The sequence below is a fragment of the Nomascus leucogenys genome, chromosome 2 (assembly GCF_006542625.1).
Source record: "Nomascus leucogenys isolate Asia chromosome 2, Asia_NLE_v1, whole genome shotgun sequence".
Classification (NCBI taxonomy): Eukaryota; Metazoa; Chordata; class Mammalia; order Primates; family Hylobatidae; genus Nomascus; species Nomascus leucogenys.
In genome coordinates, this window is record NC_044382.1 from 120,698,552 (window position 1) to 120,720,517 (window position 21,966).

The 21,966-nt window shown below is 35.9% G+C and overlaps 1 protein-coding gene across 8 annotated transcripts in view; it reads left to right on the forward strand.

Annotated features, from left to right (window-relative positions):
• APC (APC regulator of WNT signaling pathway) overlaps positions 1–21,966 on the forward strand; it is a 139,511-nt gene that overhangs the window by 31,087 nt on the left and 86,458 nt on the right. For 5 of the 8 annotated variants that reach the window (XM_030817639.1, XM_030817663.1, XM_030817655.1 and 2 more), the window contains exon 2: positions 16,367–16,519. The exons of the other annotated variants lie outside the window; for them this stretch is intronic. In XM_030817639.1, coding sequence (XP_030673499.1) covers positions 16,385–16,519 — 135 coding nt within the window. In that variant the 5' untranslated portion in view covers positions 16,367–16,384. The remainder of the gene's footprint in view (positions 1–16,366; positions 16,520–21,966) is intronic. 8 annotated transcript variants of the gene reach the window in all.

A 21,966-nucleotide genomic window follows, 5' to 3' on the forward strand; every position in this document is an offset into this window, starting at 1 on the left:
AGTGTGCCTGCTTTTGTAAAACATCTGAGTAAACTCCCTGTGAATAGGGTGGCAAAAAGATACCAGTGTCTTTGTTAGTTACAAAATGCAGTGGTAGTGGCTTTTTGCGGATGACTGCAGCAGTGCTTTTTCTCCCTCTGTTAGGCTGAAAAGACAACTGCAGAGGAATAAGAAACCTTGCAGCAAATGCTGGGGGTAGAAGCCCATTTACAAGAAGCCATAGTTTATAAATGCAGCCTGAACAGCAGAAAAAAAATTACTGTTTTTTAAAGTAGGAAAAATGTCAGGCTATGAATGTTTTGTCAGTGGAATATATTGGACACTTTGATTCTACATCACGAAAGAGATGCTCAAATTCTTTGATTTAACATAAATCCTATAGGAAATCTTAATAAATTATGTATGAAACAGTGGATCTTTTCCTTTGTTAGTGAGCTTTTATGCCATTAATTAGGTCATTCAAGAGCAAACCACTTTACAATGTAAATTACTTTGTCAAAAATTATGGTGAACAAATTTTTGTAGGCCTAATATTTAAGACTTATATTTAAGTAATTTCATATTTCTCTTTGGTTGCTTTTAGATAACACTGAATAAATATTTAAGATATTTATTCAGTGTGCAAATATTTTAAATTAAAGCAACATGGCTTTTCTTCTAGATGTATTTCTGTTTAGTGAATACTCATAAGATATACTCTTGATATAAAGTGTTTTTCATTGAGCTTATTTTTTTTTCCTTTACCTAAATGTAAAAGCCTATCTTTATGCATATTTATAGTAGCCAGCCTGCCACACCTCCCCACTCCCTGAACAAGGATGGCAGTGGCTTTGTAAAGCCCTCCAGGGTCAGTGACAGTGTCTCTTAAATAATGTTTATGTAATAGAGAGTCTTAAGATGACCTACTATATTGTTTCAGTAATATTTTCAAGGTAATACGGAATTGGGCTGGCTTAGATAAATAAGACTACATAAATTTTTCACTGATAAATTTAAATAGTTCTTTAAAAAATTATTTCTGCTTTAAGAATTACTTGATCATGGATATCAGGGTTAATAGTACTTAGGAGCCGGGCGTGGTGGCCCATGCCTGTAATACCAGCTAAACAGGAGGCTGAGGGAAGCTGAGGCAGGAGGATAACTTGAGCCTTGGAGTTCAAGACCAGCCTGGTCAACGAAGCAAGACCCTATCTCAAAAAAAAAGTACTTAGAGTCTCTTTTTTAAAATCTGATGGAAACTATAGCTAGAACTGAAGATGTCACATTAAAATTCCAAATGAAATTTAACAGCTAATATTACTCAGTTCTTTGAATTCCATTAGCATAGTGTTTGAGAGTTTATAAAATTATTATTTTTACATAAATTACCTTCTTTTACCATTTTAACAGCTCAGTGTAGCATTATTTTTATTTTAAATGTTAGAGACTCCTAATCAACTATGTTGTGACTTTATCCCAGGTCAAATATTGTATAACAATGTAAACAATTTGAGTCTTCTATTTTATTCTAATTCTATAAAACTATAATGCCTCTTATTACATACATACAAAATAATATATGACAGAGGTAATTTGAAAAACAGTGTAAGTCACTGACAAATTATTAAAAAAATGAAAAGGCAATCCTACTTGGTTGTGGATTTTTATCTACAATATAAGAATGCTTTAAAAAATACCTGGTGACTAAGCAAATGGAGAGGCAGCAGTTTTCATAATGACATTCATAAACATTTTTTTAAAGATCATCTTATTAATCATATGAACACATCTAAGTAGAACAGTGTTAGACTGAGATGTTTTTCTGAATTAAATAAGAAATAAAGAACTAACGTTTATTTCATTCCTCTTGTAGTATATCTAATCTATGACTGAGCTATTGGCTTTAGTGGTCTTTGAGATTATTCACTGCTCTTATATGGCCTGAATTGTGCTATTAAGGAATTTAAAATTAAATATTCATAAATGTTTTATGAACTGAATTTAAGCTCTTGAAGTTTTTGTTTTTTCTTTTTTCTTTTTTTTCTTTTTGAGACAGGGTCTCACTTTGTCCACCCAGGCTGGCGTGCAGTAGCAAACATGGCTCACTGCAGCTTCAACCTCCCAGGCTCAAGTGATGATCCCGCTTCAGCCCCCCAGGTAGCTGGGACTACAGGCGCATATCACCATGCACAGCTAATTTTTGTATTTTTTGTAGAGATGGAGTTTTGCCATGTTGCCCAGGCTGGTCTCGAACTCCTGAGCTCAAATGATCCTCCCATCTCAGTCTCCCAAAGTGCTGGGATTTACAGGTGTGAGCCACCGTGAAGTTTTTCCATTTGCATTAATTGCTCTGTAGATTTTACCATTTTTGTCTGTTTTATAAACTGTTACTCATTTTATGAAATTTAACCAATCTTTTATACTTGTATATGTTTAAATGTTCTCTTCAATTTTGATCTCCCTTCTCCCCCTTTTCTTGTATTAGAATCTGAAACCTACCTATGCAGCACATAAAATGGGATAGAGTATTATGGTTCAGAAAAAAATGGGTAATAGTTTAGGAAATACATTCACTACATATTTATTAGGATACCTTCTAAATATCATCTGTGAAAGATGCTGGAGTCAAATAAGACACGTAAACTAATCTCTAAGAAAACTAATGGTAGAATTATGTGAAATTTCATTACAAGTTAAAGACTGCTTTGGCTGCTCCTAGGATATTTAAAGATTTATATAATCTAAGATGTCCTGTAATTTAGAAGAATATGGTGGATTGCTCTTTGAAACACTGCTTTTTCATAAAATCTGCTTAGAGTCACAGAGAATTTTTGAAAACTAAATTACTTTTGAAGTACTAAGTATCTTGAATGTACAATGAGAACATTAAGTGAATAGGTATGTTCTCAAAAGTTGACTTTGTAAATCAAATCATACATCATCAGTTGATACAAGGTAAGCCTTCTCCCCTTTATTCTCACACCCTGCTCCCACGCCTCTTATGTTTTTAAATATGCATAAATTCTTGAGAAATAGCATCATTTTGTGAGTCTGTTTTTTTACAGTTAATGAGATTTTTTTTTTAAATTTTATTGTGATAAATATACATAAAATTTACCATCTTAAGCACTTTTAAGTGTACAGTTCTGTGGCATTAAATACATTCACATTGTTGTGCAACCATCACCACCACCCATCTCTAGAAATTTTTAATCTTCCCTAATTAAAACTCTGTGCACATTAAACACTAACATGCCATCTTCCCCTCCCCCCAACCCTTGGCAACCAACCACTCCACTTTTTGTCTCAAAGAATTTGACTATTCTAGGAACCTCTAATAAGAAAGCCATTTAATATTTATTCTTTTGCACCTGGCTTATTTCACTTAGCATAATGTCTCAAAGGTTCATCCATACTATAGCGTGTGTCAGAATTTCTTTCCTTTTTAAGTCTGAATGATGTTCCATTGCATGTATATGCCACATTTTGTTCATTCATCTGTCAGTGGACATTTCAGGTTGTTTCCACCTTTTGTCTATCATGAATAATAATGCTGCTACGAACGTGGGTGTGCAAGTGTCTGCCTGGGTTTTACTTTTTTTGTGTGTACTCAAACCTGTGTTTTTAATTTACATAATTTTTGAACGTTATTAACTCAATACTGTTTTTAAGATCTGTCCATTTTACTTTATGTCCATCTAGTTTGTGATGCTAACTCTACTGTATGGTATCCTATAGTACCTATCACTGTTCCTCCAGTGAAGGCCGTAAGTTTTCTCCAAATCCCGTTAACCACAAACACCTTTATGATATACATTCTTATACATGTCTCTTTAGGGACTATGTTATTTATGTACTTCTGTATAACAAATTGTACCAAAACTTAGTGGCTTAAGCAGTTTCTGTGGGGCAGGAATTCAGGAATGGCTTAGTTGGATGGTCTGACTCAGGCGGGATCTCTTACGAAGTTGCAGTCACGATGTCAGTCACAGATACAGTCATCAGGGCTTGACTAGACTGATGGATCTTCTTTCAAGATGGCTAACTCACACAGTCTCAGTTTTTCATTGGCTATTGGCAAGAGACCTCAATTCCTTGTCACGTGGGCCTTTCTATGGGGCTGCTTGAGTGTCTTAATGACATAGCAGCTGGCTTCCCTCAATGATTCTAACAGAAAGGCCATTTATGACCTAGACTCAGAAGCCACACACCATCGCTTCTGCTGTATTCTCTTTATTAGATGGGAGTCACTAAGTCCAGCCCACCAAAGAGAGGAATTAGGATCCACCTCTTAAAGGAGTAGGGTCAAAGAATTTATGATATATTTTAAGATCATTACATCGACCAGTGAAACAGTTTCACTGGATTTATCCCTAGGAGAGGGATCACTGGATTATAGGGCATTGTTTCCTATTGCTGTTGTAACAAATTAACACAAACTTAGTGGTTTAAGACAACACAAATGTATTATCTTGCAGTCCTGGAGATCAGACACGGTTTTCACTGGACCAAAATCAAGATATCAGTGGCTCTGCATTTCCTCTAGAGATTCTATGGAAGAATCCATTGTCTTGCTTTTCTTTAGCTTCTTGTGTCATGGCCTTTTTCTCCATCTTCAGTGCCAGCAGCATTCTAAATCTCTCTCTGAATCTGACCCACTGCTGCTCTTGTCACATATTCTTCTCTGACCCTTCTCTGCCTCCTTCTTAAAAGAACCTTTGTGATTACATTGGGTCCACCTGGATAATCCAGGAAAATCTGCTTCAAGATCTTTAACTTAATCACATCTGCAAAGTTCCTTTAGCCATGTAAGGTAACACATTCATAAGTTTTGGGGACTAGGATTTGGCCATCTTTGTGGGGCCATACACAGGCATACTCATCTGGTTCTCCATTTTTTTAAGCTGAAGGATTTTTTTAGTTATTTTTACTTTTGCAAATGCGTGTTACTTTCTTTTGGTAAATTCAGGTTTTCATTTACGAAGTTTATTTAAAGCATAGTATAATATATAATGATAACCAAGATGGTAAGCAGAGATTCGTTGTTCAGTTAGAGTCTTGATTTTATCATCACTTAATTTGTATCAGTGTATCAGCTACTTCTGACATAGTCTGTAATAGAAACTGAGAAACGTTAAAGCAACACAGCCTTATTAAATTTCTCTTTGTATCTTTTAGACTTGTAACACCATTTCTGTGGGCGCTTTATTGGAACTTGATCTGTCATTGTCTTACCAGTCATTGAATTTAGGGCCCACTTTAATCCAGTATGACCTCATCTCAAACTTGATCCATTTATGAAGACTCTGTCCTCAAGGTCACATTTGACATAACATTTTTTGGTGGTTTTTTGTTTGTTTGTTTGTTTGTTTCCCTCTGTTGCGCAGGCTAGAGTAGCTTCTGGGCTCAAGCAGTCCTCCCAACTCAGCCTCCCAAGTAGCTAGGATTACAAACATGTGCCACCACAGCTGGCTAATTTTTAATTTTTTTCATAAGGACAGAGTCTCACGATATTGCACAGGCTGGTCTCGACCTCCTGTCTACAAGTGATCCTCCCACCTCAGCCTCCCAGGGTGCTGGGATTACAGGTGTGAGCCACTGTGCTCACACCTGTAACATATCTTTTTATGAAACACAGTTCAACCCATAACACTCCCTTAATACTTGGTACCTTGTGAATGCTGAGATACCTAAATTTGGTACCTTGTGGATAACAAGGCATATTGTATTAGTCTTTTGATGGAAAAGTCATCTTGGACATTCTCTGAACTTGTGCCCTCTCTTTCTGTTGTCTGCCCTCTGTGGCTGATAATGTACCCTTTCTGTTCATTCTTACATGTATATTTGTCTTTTATGTGGCCGTCGCTGAGTAAAGCATTTTGGGAATTACAAAAGCTAAGTATTAGATATAGACCTTGTCTTCAAGATGTTTATGCTCCAGCTGGGAAGACAAAACACCCCAAGGTAAAATGGAATAATTAGAGGAAAGTTAGGCCAAATTGTATAGTATTTACTGTTCAGCCAGCAGGAAGATTCATTATTGGCTAGAGACGTCAGGAAGGTTTTGTGTAAGAAACTGAGCAGGGCCTTGAAGGATAAGGATATGTTATAACAGCAGAGGAAAAAAGGATGTGGTATTCAGAAAGGGGAGGAGGTACAAACAAAAATATAAAGGTAAGAAATAGTTTGTAGAGGAAAGTGAGGAGAGACTTACTTGAGGAAGGTTTTCTTGGAACTTAATAGGAAATAAGTTTTGAAGGTGGAGTATTATCAGATATAATGGATTGTGAACACCAGACAGAAGTTACACAGTCTTTAAGAGCATGAGCATTAAAAACAAATACAGATTTGAATTCTGGCGTAGACTCTTGATCTTTGTTCTTAGGAAAGTTATCTACTATTTTGGAGTTCCATTTCTCTTAAAAATGAGTAACACCTACCTCATAGGTGGTTGTGAGGATTAAATGAGTTAATATATAGAAAGCGTTTACAGTACATGGGATATTGTAAGTACTAAATAAATAACAGGCTTTCTGAATTTCACATATCAAATACACAAAAAATAAGGGCATGTATAGGATTTAAATAATGTGCTGTAGTCAAACAGTTATAGAACTTTATATACTTTTCCTTTTAAAAAATTTTTAGTAAAATATTTATGAAAATTAGTCATGTTCTTGACAAGGCAAACCTTTACAAATTTTCAAATGGTAACAATTTTATAAGCAATAGTCTTCCGTTAATCTAGTAACATATCAATGACAATAAAAAGATGACTCAAAAAGCCTTATATACCTAACAATTGAGATGAATCTTTGAAGTATCCCCTAGATCAAAGAGGAAATCAAGATGGAAGTCATGAGTTATCTAGAAATAAAGAGGGGAACACTTCATACTAAAACCTGTGGAATGTAGATAGGGCTGTACTAAGAGAAAAATTGATGTCCTTAAAATTTATATTATTAAGGAAGAAACTAATAAGTGAATGTTTAAGTGAAGTAAGGAAATAAATGAATTGATATTTACTTTATTATTATTATTATTATAATTTGTTGAGACGGAGTCTCACTCTGTCACCCAGGCTGGAGCGCAGTGGCGCAATCTCGGCTCACGGCAACCTCCACCTCAAGCGATTCTCCTGCCTCAGCGACCCCCGCGCCCCACACCATAGCTGGGACTACAGGCGGGTGCCACCATGCCCAGCTAATTTTTGTATTGTTAGTAGAGACAGGATTTCACCATGTTGGCCAGGCTGGTCTCAAACTCCTGACCTGCCTCCCAAAGTGTTGGGATTACAGGTGTGAGCCACCACGCCAGCCTTTCACTTTAAATAACTATTAAAAATAACAAAGTAAACCAAAGGAAAATAAGAGGATGTAATTAGTAAAGATAAAGAAATTGATAAAATAGAAAATAAAGTAGTGGAAAGGATATGTTGATGTTTTTGTTTGTTTTGGTAAACACCAATAAAATAAATGAAACCCTAGAAAGTTTAAAGGAATAAAAGATAAACAGAACATCAGTGAGAAAAGATACCTTCAGATAAAGAATTTTTAAATGACAGAATATATACAACTCTGACAATACATTTGAAAAACTAGAGGAAAGAAATAGTTTACTAGTGAACTATTAATGAATAAAATTAAACAAGATGGAGAAAGCATGCAAAGAGTAAAACACAGAAAAAACTTTAAAATACTTTAAAAAAATCTTAGCTCTAAAATGGCACCTCTTTTGAGTATCCATCAGTTTGAGAAGACAAAAGAAAAAAGGCACCTTCTGATTTGAATTCTAGCCGACTTTCAAAGAATAGATACTATTCAAACTATTCCAGACAATATAAAAAGATGAGACATCTATCAGTTCATTTTGCACACTAGCATAAGCTTAATTCAAAACCTTATTTCAAAATACTATAAAAATTTAAAACTATACATTTTTTCTTTAAAAATTGTAAGGGAAATATGGAAAAATCCACAGGCTCGTAAACGAATAAAACATGAACAAGTGGGGTTTATTTCAGGAGTGGAGGATGGGTCAACATTCAAAAATCTTATAACTGACTGCATCAAGACATTAAAAGTAAAACAATATGATTATACAAAAAAGTGCTATTTACATTCAGCAGCCACTACTAACAAAAACTTTAAACTCAAAGGAAAATGCCTAAACGTGTTAAAAAAATTTACTGAAATCTAAGAGTAAGAATATTAAATAGTGAAATAATATGCCATTCTTATTAAAATCGAGAATAAGATAGTTTATTCGACATTTTAAAGTTTCCAGCTAACAATAAAACTTGAAAAAGAAGTGAGGTATAAATGCAGGAATGAAGAGTCAGAAGTATCATCACTTACACATTATATGATTGCATACCCAGAAAATCCACTGGAAACCCTATTAGAATTCATAGAATCATTTGATAAGGTGGCCACACAAGGGTTATGGGTTAAATAGAATTAGTAGCTTTTATATATACTAACAATATTTGTTTTTCTTTCTTTCTTTTATTAAGAGACGGAGTCACACTACGTTACCCAAGCTGGTCTCACTCAAGTGACCCTCCAGCCCCAGCCTTCCAAAGTGCTAGGATTACAGGCATGAGCCACCACGCCTGGCCATTAGCAGTATTTGGTGTGGGGTGGTGGTGGTCATTCACAGCAACTCAAATTGCTAAAGCCCAGGGATAAATTTGATATGAAAGATACAGAGGCATAGGACCTTTTTCTGGAGGGGGAAAAACCCTGGAAAATTTGATTGCAGAGCCTAAATTATTCATGAGATATAGTAAGAGTATGGAAATGTGAGCCTGTCTCAAATTAATATAGTTACAGTTCTAAGTATGAGAATTGAGCATAAAAGAGATACATTTCCATTCAGTGGAAAAGAAATGGTTTGTTTAATAGTGCTGATGTAATTGCACTATTTATTACTACTTTCAGTTATCCATATGAAACACAATAAAGTTAGACCACTACACTCATGCCATACACAATAATAAAAATGCCTTATGAATTAAAGATCTAAATGTAAAGTAAAATTTCTCATTCAAGCTAGTGAATTAGTCTCCCAAATTTATCACCTCTTTCGCCTAAGACCCCATTAAAGTGATAGTAAAAACAAAATAAAGATGTGAGCTTACAATGCCATAAAAAGTAAGAGACATTCAAATTGACATTGTAACAAATTTCTGGAAGATGAAGAAATTGTGGGAATTAAAATTGATCACTGAAAAAAAATCAAGGATTGTAAGACTTCCTAATTCTCTGTTCTTTCCAACATGGCAGGTTGGAAATTTAGTATTTAAAAGTAAAATACTAATTTTAGTATTAGGAATTTCTCTATGGCCTTTGAAATTATTTGGGTTACCTTGCAGTGTTTGAAAACCCAGATTCGGAAATTATGCCTTAAACCCCCTGTTTTTGTAAATTAAGTTTTATTAGAGCACAGGCATGCCCATCTATTTATGTGTTTGGGGCTGCTTTTGTGCTACAGCTACAAGGTCAAGTAGTTGCAACAGAAATCATATGACCCACAAAGCTTTATAATATTTATTATCTGGCCCTTACAGAAAATGCTTGCCAACCCCTGCTTCTGGTCATTGGGATGGGCATCTTGAGACCTGCCCACACTTGGTATGGGCTTGGATAGGTCTAGCCAGTGTTAAGTAGGTATTTACAGAATGTAAGCAAACGAAAGAGTGGGGAAAGAATATGGCAGACAGAAGACTGAATATCACCACCTAATGGGGCCTTAGTAGGGAAGAGAAAGAGAAATAGAAAAGGGTTGTTGAAGAGAAAAGAATTAAATTAAAATGGATGAGTTGAATTCTGCTTGGAATTTAAAACTTTTTTGTATATTATTGACTTTGTATCTGGCAAGGATAAAATTTTTATATTTCTAAGATTTTTCTATTTTGTTTCTTTCCAATGATTACACTTTCTCTTTCTTAAATTTTACTGTGTGAATTAGGACTTCCAGGATTATGTTGACCGGAAGTGTGGATAGTAGACATCTTATTCCTGATTTTAAAGAGAATGTCTGTAACATTTCACTATTAAGAATGAAGTTTATGGCTGGGTGTGGAGCACCTGTAATCCTAGCAGTTTGGGAGGTGGAGGCAGGCGGATCACTTGAGGTCAGGAGTTTGAGACTTGCCTGGCCAACAAGGTAAAACCCCATCCCTGTAATCCCAGCTACTCGGGAGGCTGAGGCATGAGAATTGCTTCAACCTGGGAGGTTGCAGTGAGCCCAGATCATGCCACTGCACTCTAGCCTGGGCAACAGAGCAAGACTCCATCTATTTGAAAAAAAAAAAAATGAGGTTTACAAAATTAGCTGGGCATGTTGGCTTGTGTCTATAGTCCCAGTTACTCTGGAGGCTGAAGCAGGAGGGTTACTTGAGACTTGAGCCAGGGAGGTCAAGGCTGCGGTAAGCCTAGGTGGCGGAGCAAAACCCTGTCTCAGAAAAAAAGAATGAAGTTTGCTTTAGCTCTGACAGTTTCCCTCCTATTTCCAGGTTTTTATGGAAAGTTTTCTCTTTGTCTGAGATGGTTTTTCTTTAGTATTTTAATGTAGCAAGTGACACATATAAATGATCTTATATTGCACTCTACTTGCATTCCTGGAATAAACTCAGCTTCATTCTGCTGTAGTTTCTTTATGCTATTGTATTCTGCTTCCTGATAATCTCGTTTAGATTTTTCAAACCAATATTTGTAAATATTAGCTTATAATTATTCTTTTTGACACAATCTTTGACCTTTATGTCATGGTTAGATTGGCTTCGTGGAATGCATTGGAAAATATTTGCTATTCTTCCATCCTTGGAAGCATTTGTATAAGATTGGAATGATTTGTTCCTTAAAAGTTTGGTAGAAGGTGTTTGCAAAACCATTCAGATGCGGTATTTTGAAGGATTTGGAGGAGGAGGGGAAAGATATTAATACTTACTGCTCCAATTGTTTTTGGTTTTGTTTTGAGAAGGAGTCTTGCTCTGTCACCCAGGCCGGAGTGCAGTGGCACGATCTTGGCTCACTGCAACAACCTCCACCTGCAGGGTTCAAGTGATTCTCCTGCCTCAGCCTCCTGAGTAGCTGGGACTGCTGGCGCATGCCACCATGCCCGGCTAATTTTTGTATTTTTAGTAGAGACGGGGTTTCATCATGTTGGCCAGGATGGTCTCGATCTCCTGACCTCGTGATCCGCCTGCCTTGGCCTCCCAAAGTGCTGGGATTACAGGCGTGAGCCACCACACCTGGTCCAGTATTTTAATAGTTGTAGAACTATTAAGGTTTTTCTGTTGCTTCTTGAATTAGTTCCCCCTCCCTAGAATCTTTAATATGTTTGGAGGTTGTTTTCTTTTTCCTCTCTCTAATCATACTTAGTTTTGTTTTTTTTTAATCCAACTTTTGGGTGGTTTTCTTTTTCTTTTCTTTTCTTTTTTTTTTTTTTGAGATAGAGTCTTGTTCTGCCTCCCTGGCTGGAGTGCAGTGGCGCAATCTCGGCTCACTGCATCCTCCACCTCCCGGGTTCAAGCTAGTCTCCCACCTCAGCCTCCCAAGTAGCTGGGATTACAGGCATATGCTACCACGCCTGGCTAATTTTTGTATTTTTAGTAGAGATGAGGTTTCACCATGTTGGCCAGACTGGTCTTGAGCTCCTGACCTCAAGTGATCCGCCCGCTTCAGCCTCCCAAAGTGCTGGGGTTACAAGCATGAGCCACCGCCACCTGGCCAATGCTTTGCTTTTCAAACTCTTCAAAGGGTATGTAATAAAAAGGAAGGCTTACCACCAGACACCATAACTTGATTCTATAAGCAGTGACTGTATTTTTGTATGTTCTTTAAGTGATATTTTTTATCCTTATGCACTCCTTTATTTTTCCTGGAACAGGAGGGACCAACCACATAAGACATTAGTGATCAGCATTCTTTTTTTTTTTTTTTTTTTTTTTGGCTTTTGCCTGTTTTTTATGTTTGTTTGTTTGTTTTGTTTTTCATCAACCTCATTTTTACATCAGCCTCATTCTTCTTAATACCAATGTAGTATTTCACTGTACAGATGTGCACTATTTATTTTAATGTAGTTGTGCTTTTATAGCAAATAGAAACTTTCCCATTTGTTTGAAGTACCCCCAAGAATCCCCTTTACTACTCCTAGTCTAGTAATGGGCATCATTACTTTAGAGAACTCTACTTGGCCCTCTGTGTGTCTTACACCCATTAAACAAATTAAAATTAAAATGTTCCATACCATCCTTTGAAGAGGGTATACACCATTTAAATATCTTTACTTAAAAAAATAAAAGTCTGTTCTCATAAGCAGTGAAATGTTTTTCAAACATTTAAATCTCTGTTCCTTTTTGCAAGTTATCCTAGTGTGTTGTATGAGGAATAGATGCAGTTTTTTCTTTTTCCTCATGGCTGTCCTATTTCCCAGCACCACTTTAAATTCCATCTTTTTACAAGTATTGAGATGCTACTTTAATCATACACTGAATTTATATATATTTACTTCTGGATTTTAAACGTTGTGTTCTCGTGGTTGATCTATTCATGTACCGGTATTGTAGCTTTTTAAAAAACTTTTAATTTTAAATAACTTTGGACTTACAGAAGAGTTGGAAAAATAGTACAGAGAGTTTCTATATACCTTTTACAGATTCCCCAGATGATTAACATCTTATATATCCCTACTACAATTATCAAAACAAAAAAACTAATCTATTGGTACAATATAGTTAACTACATTTACATGGTTTTAATTATAAAGGCTTTGTACAATATTTTAATATGTGGTTGGTTTACTCCCTGCTCTTCTTTCATATTTTCAATTTTTTAAATGTCTAGCTGTAGAAAATAAACAAAAACTTTATATAGTATTTTTATTGGGACTGTAAAATTTATAAGTTAGCTTAGGGAGAAATGGCATTTTTATGTTGCTGAATCTTGGTATAACAGAATAAGAGATGTCTTTCCATTTGTTGAAGTCTACTTTTCTATCTTTCTCATGTATGTTTTGGACTCTTTTTGTGTAGTTTATGCCCAGATATTTTCATTTTTTATTGTAAATGGGATCTTTTCTTTCATTTATCTTCTGTCTGGTTTCTCTCCCCTATAAAGGAATGATTTCTGTATATTTTGTACTATACTATATTACCAAATTATATTATTATAATATTTCATTGATGCTTTTGTATATTCCAGGTATATAATTATGTTATCTGTGAATAATGTTCCCTTTCTAATTTTTTTCTAATTTTATTCATTAATTTGTGTTGACTAATATTATGACTAATAGAATGGTACCCTGACTGTAGGACTATATCCAGTGTTTCCACATTAAGTATGCTGTTGGCCTTGGGGCTGATAGATCATGTTAAGGAAATGTTCTTTTTTTATTCAGTGTTTTCAACAAGAATGGGTATTAAATGTGTAAAGTGTCTTTTCTTCATCTTTGGCATGAACATATGATTTTTTCTCATGTAGATCTATTATGTTAAATGATATAATTGATTTTCTAATAGTGACTTTTTCATTGTAAATTGTATTAGATTTTTCATCTCTTTTGGGATCAGTTTTGATAGATTATATCTTCTAGTAAATTATTTCAGGTTTTCAAATTTGTTTGCATAGAATTGAGCAGAGTCATCTTTTATGATTCTTTTGCATTCCTGCCTTATTCATATTTTCCTCTTATTTCATTTCATCTAAAAATGCCAGAAAATATATCTTTGTTTTTCTATAAAAACAAAACAATAAAAGAAGCTCCACTAATGTAAAAAAGAAGTGATCTCAAACTTCTGAAAATAATAATCCTCCACATTTAATTCTGATTATCTTTTGCCAGCCTGAAATTTTTTGCTTCCTTGCTTTAATTTCTTACAATACTTGTAAATTTGTTTTCTAATGAACATTTGAATAAAAGTCTAGATAATAGTCCTTGTGCTTTCTTCTCCACTACCCCACACTTACAAGGTGGAGCAGTGTCTTTAGTGGTCATCTTAACTGCAGAAAAACAAATTGAGCGGCTTGCATGCCCTCAGTAAAGTGAAAGATTGGGAGGTTTTCCCCATTTCATTGTGTGTGGCAGCTGTAATGTGATCACACAAGTTACAAATTTTTAAAAATGTTTTAAAGATACATTTGGTATGCAATTCTTGTAATTGCAAAAAAGGCATTCCAAAGTAAGTTTATGACTTCACAAATTTTGTATGACTTCACAAGTTTTAGATTAGGGAGGGATGGCTGCAGCATCCTAAAACAATATAAGGTTGGGTATTCTTCCATGAAACATCTTATTTTTTCCATAAAATTAGATTCTTTCTAGAGCAGGAAGAACTTTAATGATTGGGATTCTGGAGTTAGGGGAAAAAAAGATGATAAAAGTTTAATTGTTCATCTGAAGAGGTGATTTTTTTATTCCTGTAATAAAGAGTACTTTTAGCAGTCTCTGCTCATCTTGCCCATCTGGCTGTTTTTGTGGTTGTGTAAGGTTATAACTTCTATGTCTCAATAAACTTGTGCGTGCCCATTTTTTTCTCTGTTATTACCTTTTCTCTTATTTTGTTTTATTATTTTGATGTAAAACTACCTGTTAATTTTATTTGAAATGAGAAATTTTAAGGTTCACCTTATTCAAATTCTGTCAGATCCCTACCTCTGTCATATGGTTTATAATGTGCTGGGTATTTTCAGACCTGCTTATTAATAAGATGTAAAACAAAATAATGATCACTCCTGTGGGTTTTTCCTTTATTTTTGAGATGTCTCTTTTGACTGCATTACTTCTTCACCCCTTGTCCATTGGTCAGAGGAGGGGGTCTTCTTAACTGTGGGTGAACACTGTATCTTACTGAAGAGTTTATGTTACATGTATGTTTTCATAATATAACTTATATTTACATAGTACTTTTATTTTTTAGCCTACCTTTTTTTATTAATCCTAATAATATTACTGTAAGTTATGTTAAAGCAGATTGTAAATGTTCATTTACAAATTGTGAAATGAATTAAAATGAAAGGGCAAAGATTAAATCATGACCAGGCCTGAAATTAACACACAAGACTCAATTTTTTTCAACCAAAGAGTTTTGTAGGTGATCCCCGCCTGCAGGACTCCCCTTCCTCCTCACATGTCACTGGATTGTACCAGGTTTACTGTTGATTCTAGCACTGTAGAACTAACTAGATCTAAGATAAGTCCCTTGATTTCCTTTGGTAGAGTCTTTCAATTGCTGAACTCGAATATTGTCGTGACTAGCCAGTGTTACAACCTGTCGGCCTTATTCTGTGTAGTGGATTTCATATTACAGAGGCATTTTTTTTAATGTCAAGATCTTTAAGTATTGCTTAAGTGCAAACTACTTAATACTTTTTAGCTATTAAATAATTAAGATAGGCAGGATTTTATTTATTCCGAAATGATTTGACCTAAACTAAAAAGAGAATGTGGATCTCCTGAATCTTACTTGGTTAATCTTAATATTAACTCCTAGCATTCTGTAATTCTTCCTAAGTTCCGCTTACCTGGCTGTCTTTTGTATCTTCTTTGTCTCCCCTCTTCTTTCCTAGTCATAATAACTGCCAGACTCTGCTTCATTTCTCTTTGACAGTCTGTACTCCTAAGGTCATCCATTCTCTTTAGGTGTCTTTTGGCCTCAGTTTGAGCACAGCAGATACCAAGACCACATATGCCATAGCATGGGCTGTTATAGTCAACCGTTTGAATAAATGTGATTGAACTTTATGTTAGTAATTTTTATTTACCATCTTCCTATCAAAAAGGCTTAAAGTCTTCATTTAATGCTCTCCTTCATGTCCATTTTGTTAAATGATTGCCTTTTAATGAGATCTCAGAACTTCAGAACTATTTCGCCATGGAGGATGTGTGAGATTATTAGCCTTTTATCAAATGAAAAGTGTGAAATGGAATATGTAATCTCATTCATCCATTCTGGCTCTAAAATTCTGTGACTATCAGATAAAATTCAGAAATAAAATAGTATTACTAATATAAATTTTTTATCATAATTATATTTCCTAAGTTTTGCCTGTAAGAATGGGTAAAATATCTTTAAAACCTTGAAGAAATTATTACTTGATAGAAAGTTTAATCCATCCGTGAGAAGGCAGATGTATTCAGACACAGCTAAAGTTCTCTCTTCTATTTTAATTTCATTTGTCTTGAACTAAGACTCCACTGTTTCATCCTCTTAGAAAGATGCTGCTACTTTAACAATATTGTTTTGAGACCAAAAACTAGCATATTAACACAGTTCTTCTTAAACGTCTTAAGAGTTTTGTTTCCTTTACCCCTTTCTTTAAAAACAAGCAGCCACTAAATTTTTTAGTAGTGAATTTCAAAATCCTTTTTAACCTTATAGGTCCAAGGGTAGCCAAGGATGGCTGCAGCTTCATATGATCAGTTGTTAAAGCAAGTTGAGGCACTGAAGATGGAGAACTCAAATCTTCGACAAGAGCTAGAAGATAATTCCAATCATCTTACAAAACTGGAAACTGAGGCATCTAATATGAAGGTATCAAGACTGTGACTTTTAATTGTAGTTTATCCATTTTTATTCAGTATTCCCTCTTGTAAACTTGGGGTAAGACACTTTACTTAAAAGTGTATTTTAAATTAAGCAATAATATGTAAACTCTTTCTTGCAAAAGTTAGCATTTATATTTTTAAATAAGATATATTGAATTCATTCAGTGAATCATATAAAGAAAATACGTGTAAAACTCCAATGGCTAGTTAGTTCTTAGTTCTTTTTAAGATTAAAGAGAAGAGACCAAATACAGCATTACTATACTGAGGCAAGGTTTTCTGTGTAGTTCATAGAAACTAGCCTCATGATTTTAGAATATATCTTGAATATTAAGTATAGCCTTCCTCCCCAACTCCCTCAGATCTTGCCGCCCCTTAAGTGCTGCAATGATAGATGATCAAGAAAATCAGGATGCCCTACTGGGAAGAGCCATGAACTGAAAGTCAGTACCTGGTTCTATCCCTGGCTTTCCCACAAACTGAGCTATGTGACCTCTGTATATTCTTCAGGACTTAAGTCGTCTTATTTGGCAATTACAGGCATCACATGCTAGTCCAGATGATTTCCATGGCACCTTCAAGCCCTAAAATTGGCTTGCCAAATAGTACTGAAAAGTTCTGATAACCTCCAAGAAAAGTTAGAAAATAGTCTGTAGTGGGGAAAATGTTCTAGTTTAAAAATAATTGAGGTTAAAACTTTAGCCGTTTTAATTCCCACTTAGGCAGATTCTCTTCTGACTGAATTTAATAACTTCATAGAATTGGACATCATCAACAAAAATGTTACTTCCACCGGGTGTGGTGGTTCAGGCCTGTAATCCCGGCTGTTAGTGAGGCAGAGGCAGGAGGATAGCTTGAAGCAAGGAGCTCGAGACCTGCCTGGGCAATATACCCCGTTCTCAAAAAAAAAAAAAAAAAAAAAAAAAAAAAACAAGTTACTTCCTTTATAAGAAAAAAAATCTTCCTGCTTTGTGTTGTTTCTGCCTCTTGGCTATTTTAACATTTGAGTTCCTGGCCCAGTTCTTCCTGTCTGCTCACTACTCTTATTCCTTACTAATTTCCTATTCTATGCTAGTTTTTTTCCTGTGCATTTCAAGGTTTACCTTATTCTCCAGATTTTTGTGTGTCACTGAGGTAACTGTTTCTGCTTCTCTTTTACCCTTTATATTCAGTGTCATCACAGCTCAACCTTGGCTCATGTGTCCTATTCTCTCTTTCCATCCCTCTATCAGTCTTTTCTACTCTAATTATCCTCTTCTGTGGTAAAATTGTCCCCAGCAATGACGGACATCCAAGATACCTACTTCAAATCCCTTGGGAAATAAGATGGACTGTAAACAAACATTTTGTTCTTTCCACAAACTATGGGTGACCTAAAAAGACTTGCATTAGTTGCCTAACAGGTTAAAAAAGAGTAGTTTGGTATTTTAACACTGATCAGCACATTACATTTCAGATCGTTATACTTGGCATGTGTTTTTAAAAGTTTTAAAATACAGAATTAAAATATTCCTTCATCTACTTTAGTATGGTATATTTTGCAGAGAACTCCTCCTGGCAGGCCTTTTTAGATAGTACTTGTCTGTTTTGTAGTGTAGAACTCAGATCTCTTTTTTAAAGTTTCTGTTTAATTCCTTGAGCAAATTCAAAACTCATATTTGAGAGACAATGTAACTTACTTACCCTTAGATCCATCTCCACACTGAAGTGGAATGTCTCTCAGAGTGACAATAGAAGTCACACCCTCAAATTTCTGCAGTGGAATATCTAGTTGATCATTTATGTGTGTGGTATAATACACAAAATTGCTTCAGACCAGAAGTGTTTTGATTTTATATTTTTTCAGATTTTGAAGTATTTGTATTATACTTCTTGAGCATTCCTAATTTGAAAATCCAAAATCTGAAATGCTCCATTGAGCATTTCTTTTGAGTGTCACGTTGGTGCTCAGAAAGCTCAAGACTTTGGAGCACTTCAGACTTCAAATTTTTGGGTTTAGAATGCGCAACCTATATACATCAGGAATAGTGGCACTTCAGATATACCTGAAACCAACCATAAATTTTATTTTACTCAGCATGTACTTCAACAGACATCTTGTGAATCCATTAACATATTTCCTTAGAATTGGACATGTGCTACCATAACAATTACAGCCCTATAATGAAATTATATCTCTTTTTAAGGTTTTATGCTGTGAAAGAGCATAAACCATGACCTGTTTGTCTTAGAATATTGTTTTGTGTAGACACTTTTGAAACCATTGGCACTTCCTACTGCGGATTAAAATTAATCCACACAATGGTTATTTCTCCCAAAATCACTTGCTATACTTTGTAATACCTTATATAAACTCGAATCACGTTTCCTGGTCATTAATCTCTTTACCCCCAAAGAAGGCAAAAGGAGGCTGGGCACCGTGACTCACACCTATAATCCTAGCACTTTGGGAAGCCAAGCAGGAGGATTGTTTGAGCTCAGGAATTTGAGACCAGCCTGGGAAACATGGCAAGACTGTTTCTACAAAAAAATACAAAAATTAGCCAGGTGCGGCACACATCTGTGGTCCCAGCTACTTGGAAGGCTGAGGTGGGAGGACTGTCCTCCAGCCTGGGCAAAAGAGCCAGACCTGGTCTGTCTGAAAAAAAAAAAAAAAAAAAAAAAAGCAAAAAGTAGGTCTCCTCCAGCCGGATTGCTTATAAAGTCTAAAATTTATGCAATAGTACCATCTAGTGGCAAAAGAGGACACTGCTTTGCTATTTGATTACATGTGTCTTTGCAGCAGCCAGGGAAATAAGTGTTTATGGGTTAGGGAAATGTGAACACTGTATATTAAGGAAATATGTATTTTTAAGTATAATGATATTATTGTGTTTGTGTTTAGAAAGAATCCTTGTTTAAATATACATATTGAAATATTTACAAAGAAGTTGTACGATTCCTGAGCTTTATTTTCAATATAAGTCTGGGGCAGAGGGGTGGAAATAGAGGAAGTGGATATGGGTGTAGATGAGACGCAACTGACCATGAATTGATCATTATTGATGTGGGGTATGAAGGTACATGGGGGTTTGTTATAATTTTCTGCGTACTTAGGTATATGTTTGAAATTTTTTGTAATGAAAATAGAGATTACATGGAATTTAGATGATATGAAATCAGATAAATGCAGAATTGTAGCTAATCTTAAAAAAAGTTGTGTGTTGTTTTTTTTACTCCAGGGCTAGAGCCCTCCCCCAAACCTTTTTTTTTTTTTTTTTTTTTTTTTTTTTGAGATGAAGTCTCACACTGTCACCTGGGCTCTGGTGTGCAGTGTGGCAATCTCGGCTTGCTGCAGCCTCTGCCTCCTGGGTTCAAGCGATTCTTCTGCCTCAGCTTCCCGAGTAGCTGGGACTACGGGCGCGCACCACCACGCCCGGCTAATTTTTATATTTTTAGTAGAGACGGGGTTTCACTGTGTTGGCCAGGTTGGTCTCGAACTCCTGACCTCGTGATCCACCCGCCTCAGCCTCCCAAAGTGCTGGGATTACAGGCGTGAGCCACCGTGCCCCGCCCCCTCCCCCCAACTTTTTTTTAGATGGAGTTTCGTTCTTGTCGCCCAGGCTGGAGTGCAGTGGCACAATTTCAGCTCATTGCAACCTCCACCTCCTGGGCTCCCGGAGTAGCTGGGATCACAGGTGCCTGCCACCACGCCTGGCTAATTTTTGTATTTTAGTAGAGACGGAGTTTCGCCGTGTTGACCAGGCTGGTCTCAAACTCCTGACCTCAGGTGATCCACCCGCCTCGGCCTCTCAAAGTACTGGAATTACAGGCATGAGTCACCGCGCCCAGCCTACCTAGAGCTCTTTAATTGACTTTAAACTGCTGAAGCATAGCAACAAGGTAAATATGGCATTATAGGGATAAAAAGCTGAAAGATGGCATAGTGTAGGAAGAATTAGCTATAGGCAAGTTATTGAAGCATTTACATCTTTGTTGTAGTTTGACAAAATTTAATATTTATAAATTGGTCTATAAACTTTAAAACAATATACATGTAAAGTATGTCTTCAGAAAGTAAGAAAAAAACTGAGATCAACATTTCAGAATGTATTTTGAAGATGTAATTATGAAGCGTACTTATATCTGGTAATGAAAAGCATCTTTAATTACGATATACTGAAATAAATAAAAGTAGGTCAAGTAGCAGCCTCCCCGAAATGACACAGTTGCTCATAGATAAATATCACTGGTATAACCACAGCACATTTCATCTTTAATGAATAATTTTCTTTCTTTTTTTTTTTGAGACCGAGTCTTGCTCTATCACCAGGCTGGAGTGCAGTGGCGTGATCTTGGCTCTCTGCAACCTCTGCCTCCTGGGTTCAAGTTAATCTCCTGCCTCAGCCTCCCGAGTAGCTGGGACTACAGGCGTGCACCACCGCGCCCAGCTAATTTTTGTATTTTTAGTAGAGATGGGGTTTCACCATGTTAGCTAGGATATTCTCAATTTCTTGACCTCGTGATCTACCTGCCTCGGCCTCCAAAGTGCTGGCATTACAGGTGTGAGCCACCGTGCCCAGCCTAATGAATAATTTTCTACTGTTTCTAAAATGTTAAAATACCTTTAAGACAATGTGTAGTGTAATTAATCTTTTAAACTGAGCTTCTAGAATTTTAAAGTACAAATGAATATTCTCTCCTTCAAAATTACATATGTATTTAAAAGCTGCCATTTCTCAAAGAACTTTTTGAAACATTTTTTTTGGAACTGCTTTGCAATTGTATTCCATTTTCTTTTAAAAACTCTTCAAAATCAAGGGCCTCTTGTAGGTTGTATGCAGTATGCAGCCCCCAAGAAATCTGTCCCACTCAAAAACTAGAAAACACTGGATAAAATACAAAAATCATACTTTTAAGGACATTGGAGGACTGTGGAATCGTCAAGCTCTTTATTAACTATAATTCCTAAGAGGAAAGAACCCTTTCTAGATAAGCTGAGATTACTGGTAATTTTCTTCCCGGGGGATATTGATTCTGGGTACAGATTGGGATTCATCATTGGCACAAGCAGGAGGACTTCACTGGGAGAAAGAAACTCCTGAGGCCTTTCTGCAGGACTAGGTATGAAAGAAAATGAGATCGTTGGCAGCTTGACAAACATGAGGGCAGATGTAGAGATATTAGCATTTAGAGGAGCTCTAAATGCATGGCTCATTTTTACCATGAGATATTGGCCGAGTCTTGTAGTGCAAGAGACTTGGGATAGACTAGAAAGGCAGAATGCTAGCAGGCGAAGTCCTGCTACAGGAAGAGACATGTTACTTGCACACCACAGGTCTCCTCAAGTCATTTGCCAGATTTTGAATTTTGTAGAGCAGGAAATTAAAGACCTGAGTTTACAACCTCCAAGAGATAGAACATTTAAGGCTAGAGAGATAAGTGCTGCCGGAG